Source organism: Battus philenor, unplaced genomic scaffold, assembly GCF_028537555.1.
Source record: "Battus philenor isolate CCGP_79_NKW_IND1 unplaced genomic scaffold, ilBatPhil1.0.hap1 SCAF_14, whole genome shotgun sequence".
Lineage (NCBI taxonomy): Eukaryota > Metazoa > Arthropoda > Insecta > Lepidoptera > Papilionidae > Battus > Battus philenor.
The window spans coordinates 2,492,014-2,518,148 of NW_027181676.1; the positions used below are offsets into that span (position 1 = coordinate 2,492,014).

General features: G+C 32.5%; 1 protein-coding gene and 1 non-coding gene across 2 annotated transcripts; both read right to left on the reverse strand.

The window, feature by feature from the left end:
* Positions 1-4,225: 4,225 nt before the first annotated feature.
* On the reverse strand, positions 4,226-25,596 carry Ir93a (Ionotropic receptor 93a). The gene is made up of 19 exons (XM_068761405.1): positions 25,506-25,596; positions 24,999-25,151; positions 24,171-24,416; positions 23,065-23,232; positions 22,300-22,517; positions 21,529-21,696; positions 20,275-20,436; positions 18,858-18,962; positions 17,218-17,324; positions 16,377-16,437; positions 12,092-12,194; positions 11,115-11,221; positions 9,956-10,118; positions 8,889-9,109; positions 7,976-8,063; positions 7,106-7,225; positions 6,652-6,730; positions 4,430-4,590; positions 4,226-4,323 (listed from the first exon to the last, which is right to left on the reverse strand). Exons 1-19 carry the CDS (start codon positions 25,594-25,596, stop codon positions 4,226-4,228), a joined length of 2,619 nt encoding a protein of 872 aa, XP_068617506.1.
* On the reverse strand, positions 8,734-8,849 carry TRNAL-CAA (transfer RNA leucine (anticodon CAA)). Its single transcript has 2 exons — positions 8,812-8,849; positions 8,734-8,778 (listed from the first exon to the last, which is right to left on the reverse strand). It is a non-coding gene; the product is annotated as a tRNA-Leu (tRNA).
* Positions 25,597-26,135: the final 539 nt, after the last annotated feature.

Sequence of the window (26,135 nt, forward strand, 5' to 3'; positions counted from 1 at the left end):
TCAAATTGAAGGATAAAAAATGTATATACATATGTACGGCGACAGTGATAAATTTGTAAAAAATTCGTATCGAACTAATTAAATTTGGAGATACAATTACAAAAATGTTAATTTATATTAATCCAAATTGTTATAAGTAATAAATTAATTGACTTTACTGCATTATTTCTGTTAAAAAAAAGATCGATCCATAATCGCACATATATGCTTTATATAGACACCTTTTATTATGTTAAAAAGGTATTAAGAAGTCACAAGTCGCATGGATATATATATATATATATATATATATATATATATATATATATATATATAAACGATGTCTGTTTCATCATGCCATTAGTAGAGAACGACTACCTATTTCGTTCATCTTTTTTATGAGAAAATTATTATTATTTTCCATTTTCAAAAAGCCTATTGGACTACAACAGGCCAATTACTTTAAACAATGCAATGACTGTGGAAGAAGCATAGTATATTTATTAATGCACAAACGAAACCACATACACAAATTCGATAAATAGACCTTTAATTACGGTAAGTAATTTATACATCAACATGTGATGATACATTCTTCCGTATTATGGCTGCCAATTATTTCAATTTCACTAATTAGTTTATCTGCATTGTCATTAAGTATAATTAAGTGTAATGCAACGTATGCGCGCTATGTTCAACACGTTGATAATATATAAAAAAGCAAATCTTGAACAGCAGACAGTCTCACGTGTTTAACACGTGAATTAAAAGATCGAGAAACGACCTCTAAGTCGTTCCGATGTATCGATTCCGGTTTCGATGAAAGTTCTTTGAACGTCGCAATCGAGACGATAGCAGCTTTAGTTTATATATCCAATAATGTAGATAGAAATACATAGACGTGGTTTGACAGCGCAATACATAACCAAGTTATTATATATTGAGTACATTGATGCAAACAATTGTTACAATTAAATTTAGTTGATGTGAGACATGTTTTCATACAAATTTGTTACCATAAAAAGGGCCTAAGTTTTTTGTGAGCTTTTCTCAGAACAGGGTGCATTTCGAATGCTTGCAACTTTAGGTTGAAAGATGCTTTTTAGGGGAATACAATCTGAATCTAGTTTCTATTAAATTGGGCTCATTTGTCATTATTCTCATGACGTTCACGTGTGGTCACTTTGTGGCGTAATAAGAATAATAATCGGAATAAAAGAATAAATAAATGAATGTGACAAAAAGATGTAATCTTAATAATACACGCGGGAAAAGTTCTTTATCATTTCATATAAAAATTAAAGACAAATTTTAAAAATGTTTTTACAATTAACTATATATTTTATTGGATGTTTTTTTTTTCATTTTATCGGTAGTGAAATGATGATAAAATATTGGACTTTTATATGCCCAGTATTTTCCAAATAGAGCATATTTTGTGGTCAATTATCAATACCTTAGATACGTTGTAACTACTGGGATGCTAATATAAGTATAATATTTTCAAAAATGGCTACAATTTTTTTTTTCCTAACTAAGCGACCAGACCTATGATGCACCTTTTTGGTGACAACTCTTATTGAAAGATCCAAAGAAGTTACAAAAAAATCACAGCTTGCCTTGAATTTTTTCCTCTTTTAGAATAAATTTTAAAATCTAACAAATTTATTCATTTGATTCCCCCAATTTGACGGAACAAGAAAAACACAGGTGCTAAACAAAAATTTACAAGGTTTATTTTTTAAAGTCGAAAATTATCCTTAATGTCATTAAAACCAACCAGGTACAAAGTCTATACATACTTCTTACTAAAATACCTTTTCTCCGGTCTAATGTATAAAAGAGATTTTCGCCTATTTATTGACCTGGACTATACATATCCCTGGAATCACAAAACTAAGAGATTTAGTTTTACATTAAACAAAGTATGTGCATAAACGAGTAGAATGAATGAAGGCATCGAGGCGTGCCTTCTAGCTGACGTGTCAATGAACACGTGTATCTATATTTACTCAAGATTATTGATTTTGATGTAATATTAACACATACAGGGTGATTGGTTACAGATGTACAAGCTCAAAGATATGAATGCATATCTCGTTTTTACATGATGGGTTCATATTGTCAGAAAACATTTTTAAAATTCGAACATGAACAACACGTACATTTTAAAATTAATTATTGTTCAATATCTGTGCCTGTAGACATTATTACGAAGAGAAAAAAAAATAAAACGTATTTGAAATTAGTCACTTTATTTATTGATTAAATATGCCAAAAAATGTGATTTTTAAAAAGTTAATAATGCAGCTAATAAATTAAAAATTTTACTGAAAAATACAAAATAATTGTCGTGTTGAATTTCCCCAGTGCGGAAATACATAAATTTCCGTTATTGAACATTTACGGTCAAATAAGACATTTATTACAATTAAAAGAATTCCATTCTTATGATGTCAATGTGTTCTAAATTTAAATAAATTTACATCATCTTTGATACTCTGTCGCTATGACGACGTTGGATCTTAATAACTTACCGGTTTCGTTATTGCGTGACACGTCGGAAGTAAAAAAAATCGGAAGACTTTAAACAGACGTATTTTTTCTGTCCTTTATGAATGAAGATTATATGGTAAAGATACACACTTATAATTAACAAGATATTTTAATTTTTTTTTAACACATGGTAATTGGTTACAGATCTCAAAGCTTTAAATAATCCCAAGCCACCTTCGCTACGGTGGGCGCCTGGTCATAGCATTTAATCCGCCTAAGAGACAACCCAAGTCTAATATCAATATACAACGTCCTTTATGATAAAACATATATGAAAACTATTAGAATCAATGGCCAAATAGCATTCGTTAATAAAAAAATAAACATATTAATCATACCACCTAGAATAGGGATGCGGAAATGGTCGCACGAATCGTAATGTTAAAACTTGGACAATGTTTTTTAATGCTCTCATTATAAAACCTCTCGTTCTGTTATATTTGGGACACGGACTTTATTTAACATTAATTTTAACTTTGTTACTGTTTTATTTTCGTTTACAATTTCTATTGCTACATCCTCTTTCATTCACAATCGTTACACGCATCGCCTCTCTTCCTTCGCCATATTCCTTATTCCTGTTTTTTTTTTTTTTAAAAAAACTGGACATTGTTAGATCATCGTGAAAAACAAGACACCTATGATTTATGAACCTAAGATATAATTTGGGAAGTAGTTTAAGAGACATATTAAACACTATAACATATAGAAACGCGAGAAAAAATTGTAATACTAAGTAATTGTAAAAATAAAGGCACGGACGCTAATATCTGTAAAATATAACCTAAAACCGAAACATTTTATGTGTTTAGCATTATTTAAATATTAATTTAAAATACAGTTCAAAGAAAAGAACAAAGTATTAAATCTATTATTCATCATAATAGGCTGTCCTCATCGATTTTCAATGTGACTGGTTGGAGGCGGCCTGCATCCAGAGCCTTCCGACAACCTTAACGAAGTCGTCTATCCACCTTATAGGCGGACGTCATAGGCTGTGTTCAAAGGTCCGTGTTCTTCGCGCTTTAATGCGCTATATAGCCTGTTTACTGCCACTTCAAATAGTCAACAATCTACTTTTAGAAGAAAACATAACATTTTTTTTAGCACCATGTATGATACATGTACCGCAAAGATATTAATACAGCTGCGATAGCTAAGTACGTATCTTAACGAATAAAATATTCTTAAAAAGTTGTTATTGTTTCAGCTCATAGTCGCACATTGCCTCCCGCAAAGATAACTAGGGGGGTGATATACCATAATCGACACGCTTGGAAGAGGAATTGGCGATCGCAGTGTCGTAAAGTGGTTCTTCTTTGTGACCTGGCATTATAATGCACAAAATGTGAATTAAGATCGTATCTCGGGAATAGAACCTGCGACCTACGATCGCAAGTTGCAGTCCTCTACCCAACGATAGAGGGACTCACTGCTCAATATAATGTTGAATAATAAATGAAAAATATATATAATCTTATATTGACAATTTAGTACCAAATTCTCGTTTTTATTCAAATAACTAAAATATTTTACAAAGACTATTTCAAATTAAATTAAAAATAAAAAATAAATTAGAAAAAGCCTTAAAATGATACGAAATATATCTTGTAAAATAGTTATTGGTGTAATGAAAATAAAATACAAAACTCCTTACGTTATCTTTATTTCAGTAAAACATCTCTATCATTTATTCAGTATACGGCTTGATGATTGTACTGTCGTTTCTCAACTTCTTCCTCTTGTACATCCATTCCATTATCAGTACCGTTAACGCTGAGAAGAATCCTTTGAAGTAAGTTAACAATGAGAATCATAGCTTATAATCATGCCAATGATAATACTTAAAACTAAAATGATACAACTGTCACTGGGTAACAAAAATAAGGAATACCTAAAAATAAAACGAAGAAGGATCCCTGCATGTCTCTAAGGTTTACGGTGTGGTTGTCAATCTCCTGCGCTGCCGTGGTAGTCTTCCAGCATCGATCACGCTTCGGCAGGTAATCATTTAACCATTTTGTGATGAGTCCTGCCTTATGCATGAGGTAAATCCTTAAACATTAAACCACATAAACTCTCTTTAAAAACGTCACATGTTAAATTATGGCAACCGCTGCAGGACATGGGGAGGTTGGAGGAGCCCTGATTCAAACGCCTTCGGAAGAGTTTAAGATTGTCACCTATACCACGTAGTTCATACATATGAACAGAGACGGCACTAGCTCGTGTAGCGCCCGTGTGCAATCAAACCCTGGCGCCCATTAGCCCTGACTCCTACTCTCTTCCCCCGCGCCTATAACTATTAACATTGCCGTCGTAACAAGAAAGTTTTATCATATTCCAACAAGCTATTTTATAAGTAGGTATAGCTTACAGTATGGTATACAGTTACGGCCTTTTTCTTATGACGGCAGAGTAACACTCATTGTTTTTATGCCTGTAACACATCTCTGTTGCCGCGGCGCCCGTGTGCATTGCACACCCTGCACTATAGGTTAAGCCGCCCCTGTGTATGAAAGTCCTGCTTGGCGATTGCCAGTCTCCACTCTAAAACCTTCAGAACAGATCTTTAACCAATGTATACATATATATAAAGAAATAAGAGGACGATGTATGAACGAAAATTAGAACGAAAGAGAAAGATATAATGTATTGTAGAAAGAAAGAATGGAACGATAGATTATGCGAAGAATGATAGAAGAGAATGAAAATTAAAAAAAAAAAACAGAAAAAAAATAATGAGACTGTCCTTCCCAAAGATTGGTATATGAGATGCCCCCAGTAACGGGGGCCACAAAAATGAAAAAAATGTATACATGTATAAAAATGAAATATCAGGATATATGTTCCCAATTTATTTCGAAACTGTTCAATTTATCTAATTGATATTTGTTTCAAAATGTGTTATTTGTTCCAACTTGGAAAATAGTACAGTTTCAGATTATTTTATTATAAAATACTCAATGCTAGTTATAATTTACATCTACACGTGCCTATGGCGTTCCGCTTTGTTCCAAAAGTAGAACAAGTAGAGTAAGTCATCTGTTAGAACAGAAGCATTTACGTATCGTTGATAAAATATTGTTAATGAAAATAAAATTTAAAAAAAGTAGAAATTAGACTCGTTAAAATTGAACGAATGTTTCGTTAAAAACGCTCTAGTACAACATTACACAACTTTTCGAGGACAAAGTTGCCGGTCGAAGTTGGTATGCAATAAAACCGTTACTAAAGTCAGGCACTTAATTTTTTTATTGCGTGTATCCCCTTTAATGCAGAGTGGTTGGAAATAGGTTCAATACCTTTCAAGAGATCAATGTATAGCGCATTTGCTATCAAATAATTTATGGTACACCCTATCTAAAATCAATTGGTTTAAAAAATAATAAACAAAGTAGTGACAATACAGTGAGAAAAAACGTTTTTAAAACTCAAGTCACCATATATTAAATTTAGTTATTGTTTACTATTATTCCTGCAGACCTTATACCGCCAAAAGTTATCGGCTTATCACATTTCAATAGAATAAATAAATTAATGTAACACATTTCAAAGTGATCACCTTATATAGTGTGATTAAAAATAGTTGTAAGAACTTTAAAGCTGTTTACTGAAAAATGAGCTATGCATTCACTCCTTTAAAGCTTTTAGACTTTTAACCAATCATCCTGTATTAATATCAAGTCGAAATACACAAATCATCCGTAGTTTTAGCACTAAACATAAATTAAAAATAATTTAAAATTAATAGCATTGTAGTAATTAATTCAAGATGCAAACAATATACTTCATCATTATCATCATCATATCACCCGATCGACGCGTAAGGCAAGGCATAGGACTACCAAAAGTTCACCACAATGATCGGTCTTGCGCTAAATGCACGCAAGGGCTTCCCAAGACCTACATAGCTGAAGGTTAAAGCTAGTAAATAGGAACCCATTCACGCTACGTCTGCCAGCTTGTGGTCGCCAGAACCTCTCATTCCCATCAGCCTTCAGTTACAAGATCGATGTGTCCTGCCCAATGACACTTCAGATGAGCAATTCTTCGAGCTACGTCGATAACCTTAGTTCTTCTGCAGATCTTCTCATTTCTGATTTTCATACTTACTCTTTATTAATAACAGGGAGATACGGACTACCGGCTGGTACGATCATTGCCACTTTTTCATCTATGAACTCTTCGGCACCTATTATCAAGAAAACATAAAAATAATTAGAATATTAAAATTCGTCGTATTTTCGGGAAATTAAAAACTAGAAATATATTTCTAAAATTATTATGTTTAATAATTACTTATCTATTTTATTACATATTGTTAAAACATTGGTGACGTATGTAACTAAAACTTTTGCCCTTCACTGGAATGTCATTTGTCAGATGTCAGATTTTTTCGCGCCTTTTTATGATGTTTAGAAATTACTCGTAAATTTTATTCTAATTCTTATATTTAAATTAAAAAGCTTTATTAATGAATATCATTGCATTATTTCACTTTAATTTATTAGTGACTAAAATATTAATTGATGTAATGTTAAACAATGAAATAATTGAAAATACTCACTGACAGTAAAATCACATCTGTCTGTCGCTACCGTCGCTTCTCGCATGATATAACTTAGTCGCATTTTCCAATCAATGATTACGTGTCTTTGTTTCCGAACGCGTTCAAGTGAAGATATACCTAAATGCATATATTTCAGAGCCTATTGTCACATAATAATACATTTATGAAACTGTAAAAAATATACTCTTAAAACATACTTTATATTAAAAAACTAAGACTAATTTTTGCAATTACTCTCCCAAAGCATTGTATAAATAAATAAAAATCGGAATTATCAAAGTATTCTATGCATATTAAGCTATTTGAATCAAATCTCTCATAGGCAGGGTGATTGTTTATAACTGTACAAATTATAAAAGCGTAAATATATAGCTCATTTGCTGTCAGTTCATATATGGTACAAGCTATCCAAAATCTTCTATGGTTTCAGAAATAATGAAAAACGTAATGATAATATAATAAGGACAAGCGTTTTCAACACTCGTATTACTAAATATTAAAATTAGTTATTATTTATTATCTGTAAGGGAAGTTATCAGCCTGTCACATTGTAGTTTAAAAAAAAATCATTTTTTTAGAATGATTGTTCAGTACACGGTGATTGAAAATAGGGTAAAATCTTGAAGCTTTTTGCTGACATATAAGCTATATATTCAATTTGAAAGCTTTTACAGCTACAACCAACAAGCAAGTATTGCTTAGTATGTTGTATGCTTAGTATGTTAGTATGATGAATATATTTGGCTAACCGCGATGCAAAATGAACGCAGTACCGATTGGTTGCGGAAGCCCGCAAAGACAAGACAAGATAGATATTTTCTACAACATTCATGTTCAACGATTTAAAATTTACAATACGTCACAAACCTGATCGACGATCTCTTTCCGTATTTCCCCTTGACGATTTCATTTCCGCGCCCTTTAGGAGCGCTACGTATTTTGGTTCATCAGAATTCTATTTAAATTACAAATAAAATTGTCCGTTAATCTAACAGTTATAGAAATAAAGATACAAATACAAAAGAAATAATAACAAATATTTTATATTTTAATTTATAAATTACTATGCACATATGAACAGTAAAAAATACAAAAACATATAACATGTGTATTACTAACTGTGCCCATGATACCTTCCGCATGTTTTATGCAATTTTTTTGAAATCAGTCCAACCATTTCAGAGATAAGCCGTAATAAACAGACAGAAAGACAAAAATTTAAATAAATATAATTTTGGTATACATAGCACATAAATTCATATGCATGTAGTATAACTTTCCAATTTCATTTATTTGTACGCATAGATAGTAAACCTGATTCGTTTTAATCTTAATATTTTATAGTAATTTTTTTACATGAAACGTAAAAAACATAATTCAAGTGTGAATTTTGCTTACATTAAAATAATAATAATAACAGTCCTTTTGTAGCAACTCCTAGTTTTATAATGTGTTTCATTTTAAATGGCTATAATCAAAGATTCACTCACTTTGTGAGTCAAAATGCTAGAAAATATTTATTTAAAAAGAACTTGGAAATATTTTTTTTTCATAAAAATTGTGATTAAATTATTTATTAATAATTAAAATGTTACAATACAAAAATAAAAATATAAAAATATCTTTGTCAGAAGTGGGATTAGAACCCACGCCCTCAGAGAGGACCAGAACGCCCGATACCCACATTAGTGGGCAAGTTAACACTTGAGTCTGGCGCCTTAGACCGCTCGGCCATCCTGACATATGAAAATCCCATTCAAAATTTCACACTTAGACCAACCTTTAGCTCCATCTCTAAATACGAGCCCTTGTTGATAGACCATGTGTACACGTCTTTATTGTCCAAAAGTTCCTTGATTGTTGTTACTGGAACTTCCTGCTTGGGGAAGGTGAGGAACGCGACCAGGTTCCCAGAGTACGTTGTCACCACAACAAGTACCACCAACCACCATGTTCCGACCACCAGGCGTCCACTATCTGCTCTTGGAAGGTACATGCCACCTAAGCGAGCAAAAAAAGGCATAATTTTTTTTTTTAGTTACGAAATCGTATAAATGGAAACGCCTATAAGAAGAGACTACTTTGTAAGATAACTTTTAACAGAACTCTTATTGATGGTCAACTATTTTTTTATCAATTTTATTTTTGTCTTTGCTTCGCAAGGTGTTATGGTTGTGTAGAAAAAGCATGAAAAAACTCCACAACAATACATCTTTTAATAGTTTACAACACAGATTTATATGTAAGGGGGACTGGAAAGTAATGTCGCTCCCCCGTACATAACTGTTGTTAACATCTTATAAATATATTGAGACCTTATTTTATGAATGAGAATTATTTAATAATAATAATAAATCATTTATTTCGGACGTTTGTCCATATCGGTTTTACAATAAAATAAAATAAAAATCAAATATAATCAATTAATTTAAATCAGAGATGGTCTCTCTTTGATATTCCGTGTCATTTTTCTAATTTTTTAATTTTCACGAGTCGCAATTAAATGTATTAGAGGGACCGGAAAGTAATGTAGGTTTCTTAAGTAAAATTCTTACGACTACATTTGTAACTGTTTATTTCTAATCAATAATATATTCGCCTTCGCTATCAACAACCTTTTGCCATCTAGAATACAAATTTTCAATGCCGGAGCGGTAAAAATCAAATCAAAATATGTCGACTGAAACGACATTACTTTCCGGTCCCTCTAATATATGTATATATATATATATGTGTGTGTGTGTATGTGTGTATACTTTAGCATATATAAATACATCATATAACCAATCAAGCTGTAAAGAGTAATTAGAATCAAAAAGTTTTTTTTTCTTTGATAGTTCTGCTTACCCTGTTGCAACAAAGCACCATAAATATACCATAGACAATTATGAATGGTAGATAGGCCCCCTTGGCGGGCAATATCCATTGCCTCGTAGTACGGACTGAGACGATGCACGATATACAGGGTCGGTCCCATTAGAATAACTGCTAAACCTAAACATAACCACGTCTGGAATAAAATTGAATCAGTGTAAAGACACATTACAAAATAATTTCAATTAAAAATATCTAAATATATTCTGCTCGATTTTAACTATAATATACCTATTAATTTTAATGATAGTAGTTTTATTTTTGTATACATAACATATAAATATAATCATTATAAATATAGTCTCATATCAGCATTTTTATTTATTTGTCAATGTTCATACAAATTCAGTATTCACCTTAGCTCTCTCTCTCTCTCTCTCTCTCTCTCTCTCTCTCTCTCTCTCTCTCTCTCCCTCATTCTCTCTCTTTTGAATTCGACGCTTATAGCCTTGCGGACTGTTGTAGCTTCGTCGATATGAGTTCGCGGAAACAGATTTGTCCGCAAACAAGGTATTCGCATGAAAGTAGGCTAAATCCGTGTAGGTACATAGTGTAATATTGGGGCAATTTTGTTACAAAATTGTTACCTCTTTGAGGTCTATTTTAGGCAGATATTGGGCGAGTAAGCTAAGATGGAAATCCAGCTTCGGATTTGGCGACCTAAGGCTGGTCGAAAGGAATAGCCCGATGGGTTTGGTGGAAAATAAGATCGGTATGCCTCATGAGTATAGAGGCTCAGCCGAAGCTGATGTCGCCGAAGGCCAGGGAAAGAGAAAAGGGTTTGTAGCGAGCTTAGAAACTCTGAGAAAAGCGAGTGCATTTATGAAATTAATTTGGTGATGTGAATATTTTACCAAATTGTTTTAATTACTTTTTAATGTGCATAAAATAATTAAAATCATGTATATGATTATCATCATCACATCAACTGATAGATGTCCACTGCAAGGCACAGGTTTCCTCCAAAGATCTTCCCGATGACTGTCTTCTTCTGCCTGTATCCAGGAACTTCTTGCAGCCTTGAGTATGTCGACAGTTGAAGAACTGAGTTGCCTCATGCCGCTGGAGAACTTTTCGGCCCAAAAAGCCTTTATAAATTACAGTTAAGTTACAAATAAGTTAAGATACTTACGTCTGAAGTAAATGGTAGTAGGAACAGCATTGCTCTACTCAGTTCCCTAGGCCGCGCTATAAGGAATGCGTATGGCTGTGTACTAATTGCGATTGTGTAGTTTACGCCTAAAATTAACAAAAACATTTAGATTAGCGTAATTGATTGTAGAAATAAAATCTCTAAAGTGGTAAATTTAAAGTTTATTTGTTGCAATGGACCTCTCATATAGATCTCCCATAAAAACAGCAATATGTTCAGGCTTATTGGTTATACATGTAAATGCTTTAAAATGGTGAATAGATAGTTCTTTTGTCAACAACAAATGAGACAACGAATTATTTATATCGATTTTTAAATCAATCTATATGTAACGTTCAGTTTCCGATACTATTTCCAAATTAAATTTGATATCATTTACAAAGTTGCTTCAAATATTTCGATCGCTTACAAAAACCAATGTCGAATTCTTTTTGGAATGGTGTATATTCTGATATTGTATGATGACATTTTAATGATACAGGCAGCTTCCGGCCAGTACTATTTGAAATCTAATAAATAATGTTAACTTCAATTCCTCCTTTTTCATTTATTTATTTATTTAAAAACTATTTATACATTTTTGTGTAACGGCGGACTTAATGCCAAAGGCTATTTCTGCCAGTTAACCATTTGAGCGGTTCAGAAACAAATTAATAAAGATAAGTAAAACTAATTAACATCATAAAATACGAATAATAATATAAAAAAGTAAAATCAAATTAAAAAGGAAAAAATCGCTTAAGAACAGCTTATATAAGTATACTAATGGCCAATATATAATATAATTACAAGTAAATATGCAACAATATAAATATTTAAAATTGTACATATACTACATACATAATTTTTTACTAACCTTTTTTTATAGCGTATATTACTGACTCGGCTATCCTCTTTTTTTAATTGGTTCCAGTTGTGCATATTGTGTTATAAATATATCATAAGTAATATCTTACCTGGCATCGGATCTGGTAGTATACTGAACATGGCAGCGCCTATTGCAGCCTGGCCTTTGGCCACTGCTGCCATTGTTAATTTGGCACTTAGACTGTCAATCATCTGAAAAAACATGTTCTAGAAACACAAAGCAAATTGAGAAAAAAAAACATGTTTTCTGCGGTATGTAAAAACACTTCGCGCTTATTTAGATTTTCCACAGTCTACTTGCGTAGAATACTGAATAATTTTGGACAAATTGCACGGAAGAGCTAGGGTAATCTGAAGAAGCTAATAGATGTCGGTAACATGGGGGGTAAAAAGCTTAGAAGGTCATCAACTCACTGTAATGATGCAATTGCAAAAGAGTGCAAGACCACTATGCACGGCATTTTAAAATTTTCACAAAATAGAACAGCCTGAAATAAAAAAAAAAGTAGCGGAGATGGACGTGTATGGCCACGACACTCAGTGAAGAAGTGACGACGACGAAGGTTTTGACTTTTAGAGTTAAAATATATACCCAACGTATCTTTCGAAATATTACATATTAAGATAATATATATCTAATGGATTCCGGCGTTATTTTGCGGAAGTCCATCCTAAGTTAGAAAAGGAACAATATGTAGCTACTTCCGACAATGCAGTAGTAGTCGTGCAATAAATTGCACCGCCAGCCAGCCCGCTGATAAATGCGCATGCGGCAAACAATGCGAATTACACAACTACCACCGTTAAATTACTCAACACGTGTTTCACCCCTCCACGGGGCATCCTCAGGAGTAATGTTACACCGATTAGTGCCAAAGACAGAATTTGGCACTAATCGAAAGTAGCTATATATTGGCTTGACTGACCCATGGGCTCCTATATACTATAGTGAAAGCATTTGAAATATGCTATATATTTTATTCATATTTAAAAATTGCTTATGTACAAATTATAATAATTATTGATATTTATTGCATCTCAAATTAGATGTACCTGCTACATGAAAATCTTCATATTATATCGTGTTATATATCGAGTTAACAAAACCTTCATGAGTCTAGATCAGTGATTCCCAAAGTGGTCTATATCGACCCTTAGGGGTCTATGACAACCTGCAAGGGGTCTACGTCAGCGAAAAAAAATTTGTGGGTCCATGAAATGAAAATGGGAGTCCACGATAGTGGATCTCAACACATACACTGATAGTACCTATTTACTTACATCATACTATCTTTTGTATATACTTTGAGTAGTTTTAATTTAAATTCAATTAATAAATGTATAAATTAACATGTGTTTCTACTTTAAGTTTTTAACACTAAACTTCACTACAGTTAGAAATTTACAGGAAATCAATTTGAAGTAAGTAGGGGTCTACCCAACACGGAAAAACATGGCAAGGGGTCTACGACACAAAAAAGTTTGGGGAACTCTGGTCTAGATGTACGCATAGTTTTAAGTCTAAAATTAAAAGTATATTGTTAAATAAATTTTATTATAGCAATCAAAAATTATTCGTTGATCGAAATGTGTTGAACTTAATCTGTGGACACATTCACGTGATTAATATTATCATGTACACATGAAAAATTGTTAAATTTCAATTAAAAGAGTAACTGTTGTCTGGCCGGCTCTTCTAAATGAACAGTTCCGAGCCGGTATCAGCTTACTACTTAACTTATAGTGTTAAAATAATCGACGACTCTAAAGCGAATGTAAATGCCTACTTGAATAAATATATTTCTAATTTTGGATTTATTTACCGGTTGCAAATCTTCGAGTCCTCACCGAAGTCACACTTTAAACAAAGAGAGGATAATCATCTATGTTGACATACAGACATAGACTTCGGATTACGACAAGAGCAGTATTTTTCAACCTTTTATGTGCCATGCTATGTCACATAGATATTTCTTATATTAAAGCGAAAGGGTTAAACTCGTGTCCCCTTTCGGATGGCCTCCCTGTGGTACTTAGGCCCCACGTTGGGAAACACAGCCAAAGTACAACAGAACTATAAGTCATGCGCCATACGACTATCGGAAACCTTCGTGATATCATTCCTACGGTGCATTAATAATCATGTAACTTTAATAATACGAGAATCCCGTATGGAACAGTCGTGCGGTTTACTCACACACGACAGTATTTTATTTCATTGTTTCAAAATTCTTAACATTTATTCTTTCTATTATGCTAGAAAAATCCAAACCACCAAAGATATTAAAATCTCATATTAATTCGAGTACAATGCTAAAAACTGAGGTTAATTTGTTTGTAATATGAAAATTCTTTAATAATTCTTTCAAATCAATTTCATCCCCTTCAAAGTAATCCCTGTCCGATAACACGCACTTTATGCAGCCAACTAAGACGAACACGAATTTTTGACGCGTTTTTTCCAAAAAATTGTGCGATTTTGGCACCAATCGAAATTTGATGCATTTATAGCCAAATGATAACTCCAACTTTTGACAAGCAAGGGGTTTTTTGATCAAACGTAAAAGTCTAGACGTTGCCACTACGTAGACTATTTTAAACATCGATCTATAAGTATGCCCACAATCCATTTTTAAATATTGAAATAAAATGGTATAAATTGTCACCTATTTCATTTATAAGCATTTATTTGACAATATATAGGTAATTTACATGTAAAAAATTTCTTTCAAATTCATAACTTACGCTGAAAACTATTTTACTTTTAAATTGTTTTGAAAATGAATATTTTGCATACAATTAATAATAGTGACATCTGGTTTTATTATTTTAAATACACTACGCGCTAATTCTAGTAGTATGTTATATCTCTAAAATTCAATGTTAATTTTGTATAATCCTTACCGACTATTTATAAGCTCAATATATTTCTTTATTCAGGATTTACAAAACATATTCCAATATAAAATTAAATGTGTTTAATAAATTCGCGTGGTTACGTCGAGTAACTGTGGCGCCACTGTACATACATTTTCTTGATTATGGTAGAAATAGTTAACTAATAGCGCCGAAGATGGCGGAACAATGGAAAGAGATAATTGGGTTAGAAATGAAAAATAAAAGAAGAAACATGTGCACATGAAAAACAGTGTTATTATAAATGGAAGGTTTCCAGATTTTCTTTATTATAGGCCATAGATATAAATTGTAAGAAGTTCCAGTGAACCCCCTGGAGATACATTTCTACCATATTACTAAAATTCGACAAAAAAATCAGATCTAACTATGATCTCAATATTAAATCTAAATTTGTTTTTTTTTTCGTATGATCTGAATTCTACTCAATATGGTATGGCTTGCAAGTTTTTACAAATAACAATCGCTGAGCTTCCTAAAATATTATCTTGGTAAATTAATATTTCAATTGTTCACTATCAAAAGCAGAAAATTTTTCTCAGACTCCAGCTTACTAATTATCGAACCCCAATATTTTGTCACGCAAACATAGACCCCGTGGAGTCTCTCCTCAACCCTTGGATCACTTTGGGAAATATAATTATTATAGATCCTGTAAGAATACTTGCAGCCTCAGAAGGTGGTAATTGTTTAATAAAAAATAAATTTGAGCATCAAACACTTAAATCATAGTGGATATGTGATTTTTAAACGGCAACAGTTGGTAATAATAAATATATTCTTTATGACGTTAAATTCTAATTTCATTTGAAATAACTGTCAAACTTTTTAACTCTTTCTAAACTGGGTGAAAGCTTAAAGGAGCATATTTATAGCTCATTTGTCAGCAAAAAGCTTCAAAGCTTTTACACCAATTTACTGACACTAACTAAATAAGAATATGTTACATTAATTTATTTAAATGCAACAAGCCAATAACTTCTGACAGTAAAAAGTCTCCAGGGACAGATAGTAATATATATTAATTCTGAAAACGCTTGTCTTACTTATGTTGTTTATTATTTCTGAAATCATTGATTTTGGATAGGATGTACCTTACATTAATATCAGCAAAAGAGCTATATATTCCCCTCTTTAAAGTTTTTACACCCAAAATCAATCATACTGTATAACTTAATAGTGATACGTCCACCGTCCTATGCTTAATAGGTCCGCTTGCACACATGTAAACAAACACAATAGACACACAAACATAACTATACACGCATACCTTTTCGTTCGGAACAACTGACTAACGTTTATTTGTGTGTCTTTTTATTATAAGTATAGTTTTTTAGGTTTTATGTGTATACTTTTATTAGTTAAATTATTGTAATTATTATGCGCAATAAACATGTAATTATTATTATAAACCAAAAATTAAATACCTAAACAAATAAGTAATTTTTTTATACATACGTCTGTCGAAGTATTATATGAATAATTCTGTTTAATATCATTCGCCACCATGATTTTGATTCTGAAAAAAAAAGAAAATACAAAGCACAAATAATTTCCTTAAAACACGTACAAAATTAAAAAATGGATGTGTCTTCTCAAAGAGAAAAATGTTAAAAAAATTCTCTGAGACTAAATTTTGTCTTAATTACAATCCAATTACATACAGAAGTTATAGCTTTTCTATAAATCTCCGTTATTAAAACTCTTTAAATCCACTATGACCTCAAATTTCTAGTGCCATTATTGTTAATTCATTAATATCCATCCACGTTATAGTGTACGTCGAAAATACTCGTACCTTTCGCGCCCACCATACTGCATTTTGTCTTTCGTAAATATTTTCAATATTACATCTATCATCTGACTATAAATGCTTTCAGTAGATTATCGTCGCAATATCACTAAATAATTGATATTTAATATATTCGCCCTAAGTTTGGAAAAAGCATTGGCATAAGTACATTATTATATGTTATTACTTTGAAGGGGATGAAACTATTTTTTGATCACAATATTAGACCTGCTCCATAAATTTCCAAAAAGACCGATGGTATGCCCCTGATCTCCAATCTAGATCCTTGAGGCACCACCGCCAGATTTAATTAAGCATTTTATATACGGGCATCAACAATTACACTCTTCACGACTTACCGGAAAAAATGCGTTCATTATTTTTAAAATAAATGTGATTTTTTACCACAGAATACGCCTATACTTTTCAGTAAAGATTTTCTATAAATCGTCAATTTATATTCTATTTCCTGTGTTAATCCAACCTTGTACTAAAGTTATGACTTACGTAAAATTCTTGTTTCTTGCGAGTTGTTTCACGATGTCGAATATCAGTCCGCCATAACTGACAACAGCTCCCGACTCGTTGACGTGTAAAAATGTCCACGGAGGATTCTAAATGTAAAGCATTATAACCATAAACCGAGTAAACGTGTAAAACAAAAAATTATATTTGGAAGATAGATTTATATCATCATCACCATTTCAACAATAAGACGTTCACTAGTAGACATTGGTCATGCCAATAGATTTTAAATAGCGGTCCTATTACTATCCGAAAGCCGTGTTCACATTGACCAGATTCATCATCATCGTTATAGGACGTCCAATCCTCAACGCTTTAGCCAAGGTTCACCAGAATAAGGCTAAGCCTTTTCTAAGAGATGATTAAAAAGGCATCGGGTTCGCAGGCGTTGATGGTGGGGGCCCTCATCGTTCACTCAATGTCGACCCAATATGGGTAGCAGCGCGAAGTGGTCTCATGTTAACGGCCATCCGGCCACAATACTATAGAGTAAAATTATTTTTTTAATAAAATTACTAATTTAAACTTTAATAGCTGATTTACAATATGAATAAATGTACACCAAATTTTCCAGTCAATAAAAACATTAAAAAGGACACTAATAGTAGCCATTTGTCATCTTAATCTTCAAGATTTTCAAAATTTGATTAAATACGTATGACTTTTTTGGGCTAATAATAATGTAATTATATGCTACGAGCGGTCAAACTGGTTAATTCAAAATACTATTAAAATATTTTAAAATTCGTAAATGGAACTCTCTTTTCACGTATATTCTAGTTCATTTAATGTCACAAATTGGCGGCAAATTAAAAATAACGTTTCATCTTTATTGCGATACGTAAAATATTGATTAAATTATTTTTTATTCCGGTACTTCCTTTAGCTATCGGTAATTAAGCTCGACATATTTAAAATGTGCATTTAAAAGAGTAAGTGAACCTTTTGATTAACAGGAAAAACAGAACAAGAAACAAAACAGACCAATTTATATACATAATATAGTAGTTAAAAGATAGAATCAACGAGTTAATAAATCTTATGGTAATTCTAATAATAACACATTCACGTGATTCGTAAAAAAATAGATTAAGTATTTTTTAGAGTATCTAATTAATTTATTTTATAAAAAAAAATATAAATTTCATGCGAATCGATAATATACTTAAATTTTTAGTCTGTATTTAGAAAATATTACGTCATTATAAATTTTAGAAAAAGTTCCTATGCATTTTATGAAAATTAGAGTCAGTTTTAGTTTTTAAGTTTAACTATAGCGTATATGTTTTTTTTTTGACGACCGTTTTGTAAACTTTTTGTCATTTTATAGGGTTTGAGGAATATATTCTCTTAAACATACATCTGCACTCCTTCAAACAATATAGTTTTCATTATAATAAAAACGAAAATTTCTTTTTTATATTTTTATCTGAATATAAGTTCATGTTTTACTTCTAAAGAAATTATATTTTAAAATAATAAAGAGTACGTATGTAAGTGACGCTTTAAAAAAAATTATGGGCTTTCCAGAATCGAAAACAACTCAAATATAAGTGGAGACCCCTAAAAAGAAGTGTCAAAATGGCCTGTCTACAATTATTATTGATTATAACATTTCTTACATGATATGTCATTATCGGAAGCTCCTTCCCACGAAACCCGTGAGCCACATGAGGGAACAAGACGTCATTAAACTTTACTCCATCGGTCGGTCGCCAAGTTCCCACCTTAAACAAATGTTTTATCATCATACAATGTAACTTAACCAATTTACTTATCTTAAATAGGCACACCAACAGCTAAACAAGATATGCAATTTTATTTTATTGTTGTAATATAAATTCACATAATGTTAGTACAACATTGTACAAAATTAAAAATATTTGCCTGCTTAATAGCTCTCTAAATAATAATGAAACAAGAAACGAAAAATCGTTATTTAAATAATTACAGCCTAGATTTATAACTTTCGTTACAGTAATATTATAAAAAATAAAAAGTAAGTTAATCATTTGTAATAATGTAAGGATTAAAACGATCCTGGTCACGTGTTCGATTCCCTAGTTACTTAGGGTAATTTTTATAATATACACCATGGTTGCACAGACTTATTAAGACTAGGGGCCACTCGGGTAAATCATGAACTGATGGCGGGCCGGCCGCCAGAAGTATAGGTAATTAAATTTTTTTGGTTTTTCTAGAATAGAATTCAATATTTTTGGAATTTACGTGAGTATTATTTTTGCTGTCGGCGGGCCACAAGTATTCGACCGCGGGCCGCGGTCTGTGCATCCATGATATACCACGTGAGTAAACAGAGCTAATAAAGAACATAAATTCCGTAAGATATGCGAAAACGACCAATCAAACTTACTCGCGGGTCTAATTACGCCCCGTCTCAAAGACTTATGACCCCCAGTGATAACAGTAAAAGAATGTTATTACAATAAACTTTTCATTAATATATACAGGATACATGTAAAAGCCTTACAGCTTTTTGCAGGCAAATACAACCAACCTGGGTAAGGTCCTCGGAGCTGACAACCCGCGTAATATGTATAATAAAGCCTCTTTGCAATACATTTGTGGCGTTCATTAGAACGCACCCAAATTTATTTATTTATTATTATCTGTGAACGCATCTGTTTTTGCATGCCTCTCCTTACACTCGGTACATCTCACCCTCTCTCTGACGCGCCGCGCTACCGAGCGGACGTGTCGCTTCAACCGCTGTTCAACAAAGGAAATACATGTGACTCAGATTGAGATTTATTGTTCTGTGATATTATAAGTTTAACTATCCGGCAAGTGTTTTTCTTTACATCGAATTATCTATTACGGGACGAGGGGCCTGTACTATCGACCACCCCTCACGTTGGTCAACCTTCACCGACCGGACTCACTCCCTAAACTAAGCAAATTTCAAATAATCCTACCATGCTGCATTGGAAGCCAGTTCCAGAAACAAGCTGATGTTCGCTTTTGACAGGCCTTAATTATAAATGTTGAAAATATCCGTAACTAAAGAAATCAATTCACCTGCAACATTTTAACTTCTTCTATAACTCCATTGGTGGTGTTTGCGTCGTTTAAAATGGTCATAGTGTCCGCAACTTGACGATACGTGGCACCCCAGGTGTCTGCTGCCATCGCCTGCCACGTGCTACAGTTGCCACACCTGTTGTTGACTTGGATATGTTGCTACAAATATATTTCTTGTTCATTAATTAACTTTTATTAATTTACCAAGTATAATTACGGTACATTAGAATTTTGTAATAATTATACTCTTAATTTATTATATACTTTAGATCGTATTGGAAATACGGAGATCCGTAGACAAACGAAAGTAACCATGATAGAAAATGGATTGGCAACATGAAGTAGCAGTGGGTACGACACATAGCTGCCAGAACAGATGGCCGATAAGACCTTAAAAAGGGTAGAGCTAGGCTAGAGACACACTTGTAAGCGTAGCAAAAGACGTCCGTCCACAAGGTGGATAGATGGCCTTATCAACGTCTTCGGAAGACGCATATTTGGAATCTTTTGGAGACTCCCGTGTTCAGCATTAGACGTTCCATGGATGAAAAAATACTATTATTTTGACAAATAAAATATATCTGACCACAATTCAATTTGTGTAATCTAATAGTAGCCGTTTACAAAAACGAATTCGTTTGAGTGGATTGTCTTACAATAGAAATATTAACACTTGACTTTCTCGGTGCGCGAATCGAGGCGAACTGCTATTTGGGTGAGTACAGTGAGATACGGGAATTACCCGCAATGCAATCGATCAAGCAAATGTTGCACGAAAATCAATTGATTTAATTATAAAATTACTTCTAAACGTTAAACATTCACCGAATGTATTTTATTTTAAAAGACAATACAATTTCAAAATCAAAACATTCTTTATTCGAATAGGCCAGTACAAGCACTTTTGGATCACCCTTCAACATAAAATATCGGCATTACCACCGGCTCGGAAGGCAGTTTTCCTGAGAAGAACCGGCGATAAGCTTAACAGTAACTCTTTACAAATATAGTTTTATAAACAGTGCTTGACAATAATTAGATTTTATTTACAGTCTTCTTGTACTTAACCGAAAGTGTAACGACGTTTTAAAACTACTACCAATTAGCAACATATAATTGTTAATATGCGTCTACCATGCAATAATCAATTAACATGTACAATTACTAATTTTTATTCCAAATACAAAAATTCATTATTGTTATTTAAACAAGCATCAATATTTAAGATTTCTTCGTACAAAATCGAATTACCTGCACATGCTTTAATAATGCATTTCGTCTCTGTCCCATAGTGGGTCTGATCGCCTCCCATTCCTCATCAGATACCTGTGATGCTACATCGAACTCCTCTTGTACAGCCAAGTCCAATGCTGATACAAAAGCATGCAGCATCTCACGGGCGTAACATAACAAACCGTTCTAAAACATTTTAAAGTCCTAAATTATACTAATAAATAATATTTAGTCATACTAAATTATGTCAAGTTGTGAAAATGATAGTTACATCTTTTACAACATACAATTGTTCCACAATCAAACATTTATCATCAATCAAAACAAAAAAGTCGTATTAGGATGTTATCTAAGAAAATATAACCTATGATATATATAATATAACAATAAAGATAAGATTATAATCAAAAAAATATTTATCATATTATCTGTTTATTATTATGACATAAAATTATTTATCAATGTAATTACGCTAAATTAAATTTATTTAGTTTTTTTTTTATTTTTCTATTGACGTACGACCGGTCTTTTGACAGTCGCTTATGACAGATTATATTAAAAAAAACTTCTTTTGTTAGTATTTATTTTTAGAACCGTACAATACGAGTAGTACCCTAATGTAATATGCGTACGCTGTATTTATATCAAGTAGATAGCTAATTCCGAAAATAATTTGTAAAGGACATCTCTGCTAAATATTTTGTTATTGTACATTGATCTTGTAACAAATTAAAAAAAAAAGAATTTTATTTAAGTCAATATTTAAATTAAACATAAATTCTTTATCACCTTACAATCCGGGCTGTCGCTGGTAGCATTATATATGAAAGCAACATTCTCTCCTTCGTACAGATTGTTAATGAGAGCAGAAAGGTTTCCTTTGTGTATATCTGTGTCCGGAATGACGTACAGCCACTGCGCCTGACTGTGTGACATTAGAAGTTCGCGCGCGCTTTCTGCTATATTTAACATCACGTCTGACGTCACCACGGCTATGAAATTCTCACCTGCATTAATTACAATAATTGAAAAAGAAAATTTTGACCTTTCATATAACTCAAACATGTTAACAAATTTCATTCGCTAATTTTATAACCTACAAATTTGACATACGACACAGTCTTCTCCTTGTCTCGCACTCCTCACTACTAAGGGTTGTGACCTTTTTTGAAAGTTTTTCGCTCATTATGTTACGCCATCTGTGCCGGGTATATATTGCTTCTGCTACTGTGGCATCGGGCCTGTTTCGGACCTGATCGGACCAATGTATTTAGCTGCGGTCTCGTGATCGAGCAAGTCACGCAAACAGCAAGCGTTAAAATATTCCGGCAAAAACAACGTATGACAAAGTCCAATTAGAAATGTGTGGAGAAGGCACACGTCCAGCAATGGGACGTCTTATGTTTGAAATGAACATCACTAAAAAAGATGATAGAGGAATTTGAAATCCTTCATAATTTTTTCTCATGTTTGTATAGTGACTACTATAATAGATCAAAATAAAAAGGGAATAATAAAATAAAAGAATAATTGATGTTTTAAATGGCAACACACCGATTTTTTTAACAGGCAACTTGGATAGTACTCGTCGAATTTCCTTTTTCCTCAAATACTCGTTAACTTCGTGCTTCATTTTGAAAACAGTCACGGATATAGATGACACCGTCTCGTGATATATTTGACACGTCAGTGATAGGACCACGCGAGATATAGTATCTCTATCTGGCAACATATAAAATTAAACATGAAATTGCTTCAACTCTCTTGTAAGATATACGTGAATATGCAGCTCATTTGATGTCAATTAATGTATGTTAGACATTGTACAATAATAAATGGTTGTGGCAAATAAAGAAATGAAATGATAATAATGTGAAAAAAGATTTATAAAAATTCGAATAAATGCGTATAAAAATTTACTATTGTTTACTATTAGCCATTATAAACACGTTTACATGATTGATATTATAATATACGCTATTAATATTGATACTATAATATATTCTAGTAATACTTTTTCTTTTTTTAAGTTTTTTCCCCAAAAAATTAAAAAAAAAAAACATGCGTATTTGTTGCATACGTACTTGTTTCATCTCAAAGTAGATATACAAGCTACATTAGAATCCACATATTATATTATGTTGTATATCAAGTTAAATCGTTCATAGTTACGTATAGTTTTAAATCCAAAAATGAATGAAAATTAATAAATAAATCTTATTATAGCATTCAATATTACTTAGTGGATCAAAAGGTGACTCATTTACATCATTGATATTGTAATGTAAACATGAAAAATTGTTATATTTCATTTAAAAAAGTAACTGTTGAGTTTCTGACCGGCTCTTAGTTCCGAACTGGTGGCAGCTTACTACTTGTAATGTTAAAATAATCGACGACTCAAAAGCGCATGTAAATGCCTACTTGAATAAAGATATTTCAAATTTGACAATTTGTACTGCCAAAATTCATTAGCCTGCCGAATTCAACAAATTAAAAAAAAATAATCCACTTGTTTCAAAGTAATCACTTTATACAAGATAGGTCGAATCGAGATCAAATAAGGACTTTTCGCAATTCCACCTTCGAGTGGATTAATCGGAAGACATTCATTAAAAAAATGCAATTTTGCTTAAATAACAATTAACTTTTGGACATACTTAGCGTATCGTCATGAAGTATAACAGCAGATTTCCAGTCGAAAGAACGTGTTGTTCTCAGATCTAGAAGCAACTGCGGCAATTCCTGACCAGTCTCAGCGAAAGTGACTGTGACCGCGCTGTCCACCGGCAGACGAGGGCAGTCCACCTCCGTCAAGGCAAAAAGAAGCAACTCCTCCTCTTGTGTCCGAGAGTACAGAGACCATGTGTCCTCACATGAAGCTACACTGAACACGGCTATGAAACCTGTAGAAATAACATCAAATTTCTTATTAATCATAATTTCAGCAACTGAACATAGATCTCTCCCATAAATTCGTATGAAACCGTTTGAAAGCGATCTTTATCCAGGATTTTCAGTGCGTTAACCTTATATGTGAAAGTTTTATACTGCTTTCTGGTCCTCAGTCTTTACTCCAAAACCTTGAAGCCCAAATGATTATCTATTCTTTACGCTATATGGCCACTGACTTCAACTTTCTAATCCGTTGCGTTATATCAATTGTTTTTGTTCGTCTATAGTTCGAATTAAGAATGAAGAGATCCTTAACTAAAATAGCCGCTTGAGTCTTGAGACTCTGGTGCGTAGACCACGGACCAGCAAACTCATGGTAGATTATCCATCAACAAGTTGGACTGACGGTTATTATTAGGGTCGTCGGAAGACGCTGAATGCCGACCGCTTCGAATAGATCTAGTTGAAAATCTATAAGAGATATCTATGACTACCAGCGGACATTCTATTGCTGAAATGATGTTGATGATATTCTATTTAGAAAATTTAATCACAATTTTTGCTAAATTTAAACAAAAGAGTAAAAAGTTTACCTTTTTTAAGACTGATCGATGTCCAAGAATAATAATGGACGACCACTCCGCCATGTTTTAATTCAACCCGCGCCAACTCTCTAACGTATTCCCTTAATTCGTCCAACATTGGCTGATATTGCTCACCGAGGAACTGTCTGTCTAGGATCACCGCTATAAGTCAAAATAAAAACTAATTTAAAAAATGATGTATAATATTTATTAATTTCTTAACTATATTTTCCATTTTGAAGAGAAGTCAAGGAAAAAATTCCAGAAAAGGGCAATTAAATCGAGTTAGTCTATAATTGCGTCTGTCAAATATAAAACTGCAAGAGTTCCATAACCTCGCCGATATTGAAAGAATTGAATTATGTTACGATAATTAGACTTGTGTGCAATCCGGGCGATTAAATGTAAGCTACATGGAACTTATAAATGTGGCAGCTATATTTTACAACAAGCGTTGAAACGTGTATCACAAAAGCTTACCCCATATTAAAGGTTAAAAAATTGTTGTTCATATACCTATAGAAGCATTTGCTGTGATCAACGATGGAAAATCCTCGGCAAACACAGTCCGACATACATAAAGCAGGACAAACAACCATAACTTCATTTTGAGACACCAAGTCTTCAAGACGTATGAGTTCAAATGAGTATCCGATCATAATTCGTATAATCATTTCTAATATTCAATCAATACACGTTATTATTTAGAAACTAATTAAATGTATGAAAGTTACTACCAGGCAAGCCATGTTAACCTATTATGTTCGGCGCATGCGATAAATAGAAGTGTGCGCTAAATGAACTTTCAAGAATATCAGTTCATATACATCGTGTTGTTTTTAATACAAATAGATTTTCGACCTCACATATAATACATCCTGTATTAAAATATTATTATGGTCAGAGGCATTATTAAATAAGCGACTGGACTCACTACGGAAAAAAACAAATTTGAAAGAAAATAAGTTCCAAATTCAAAAAAAAATTTGTCCTTAATTATTACGTCACTAAAACAAATTTAAAAATTTATAAAGAGCTTCAAATTCCTATAATATTGTATCTCCCATTTGAACCTTTATATTTTATCGGCCGCTGTAATTCGTTATCGGCAACAAAATAATCGTCTTTTTGTTTGACGGACTTGCG

Coding starts and splice junctions, on each gene's coding strand:
- Ir93a (XM_068761405.1), bottom strand. CDS start 25,596: ATGAAGTTATGGTTGTTTGTCCTGCTTTATGTATGTCGGACTGTGTTT. Junction 16,438..17,217: donor GCAAGAAACAAGAATTTTAC/GTAAGTCATAAC, acceptor TTTTTTTTTCAG/AATCAAAATCATGGTGGCGA. Junction 8,064..8,888: donor ATTTAGAGATGGAGCTAAAG/GTTGGTCTAAGT, acceptor TAATTTAAATAG/AATTCTGATGAACCAAAATA.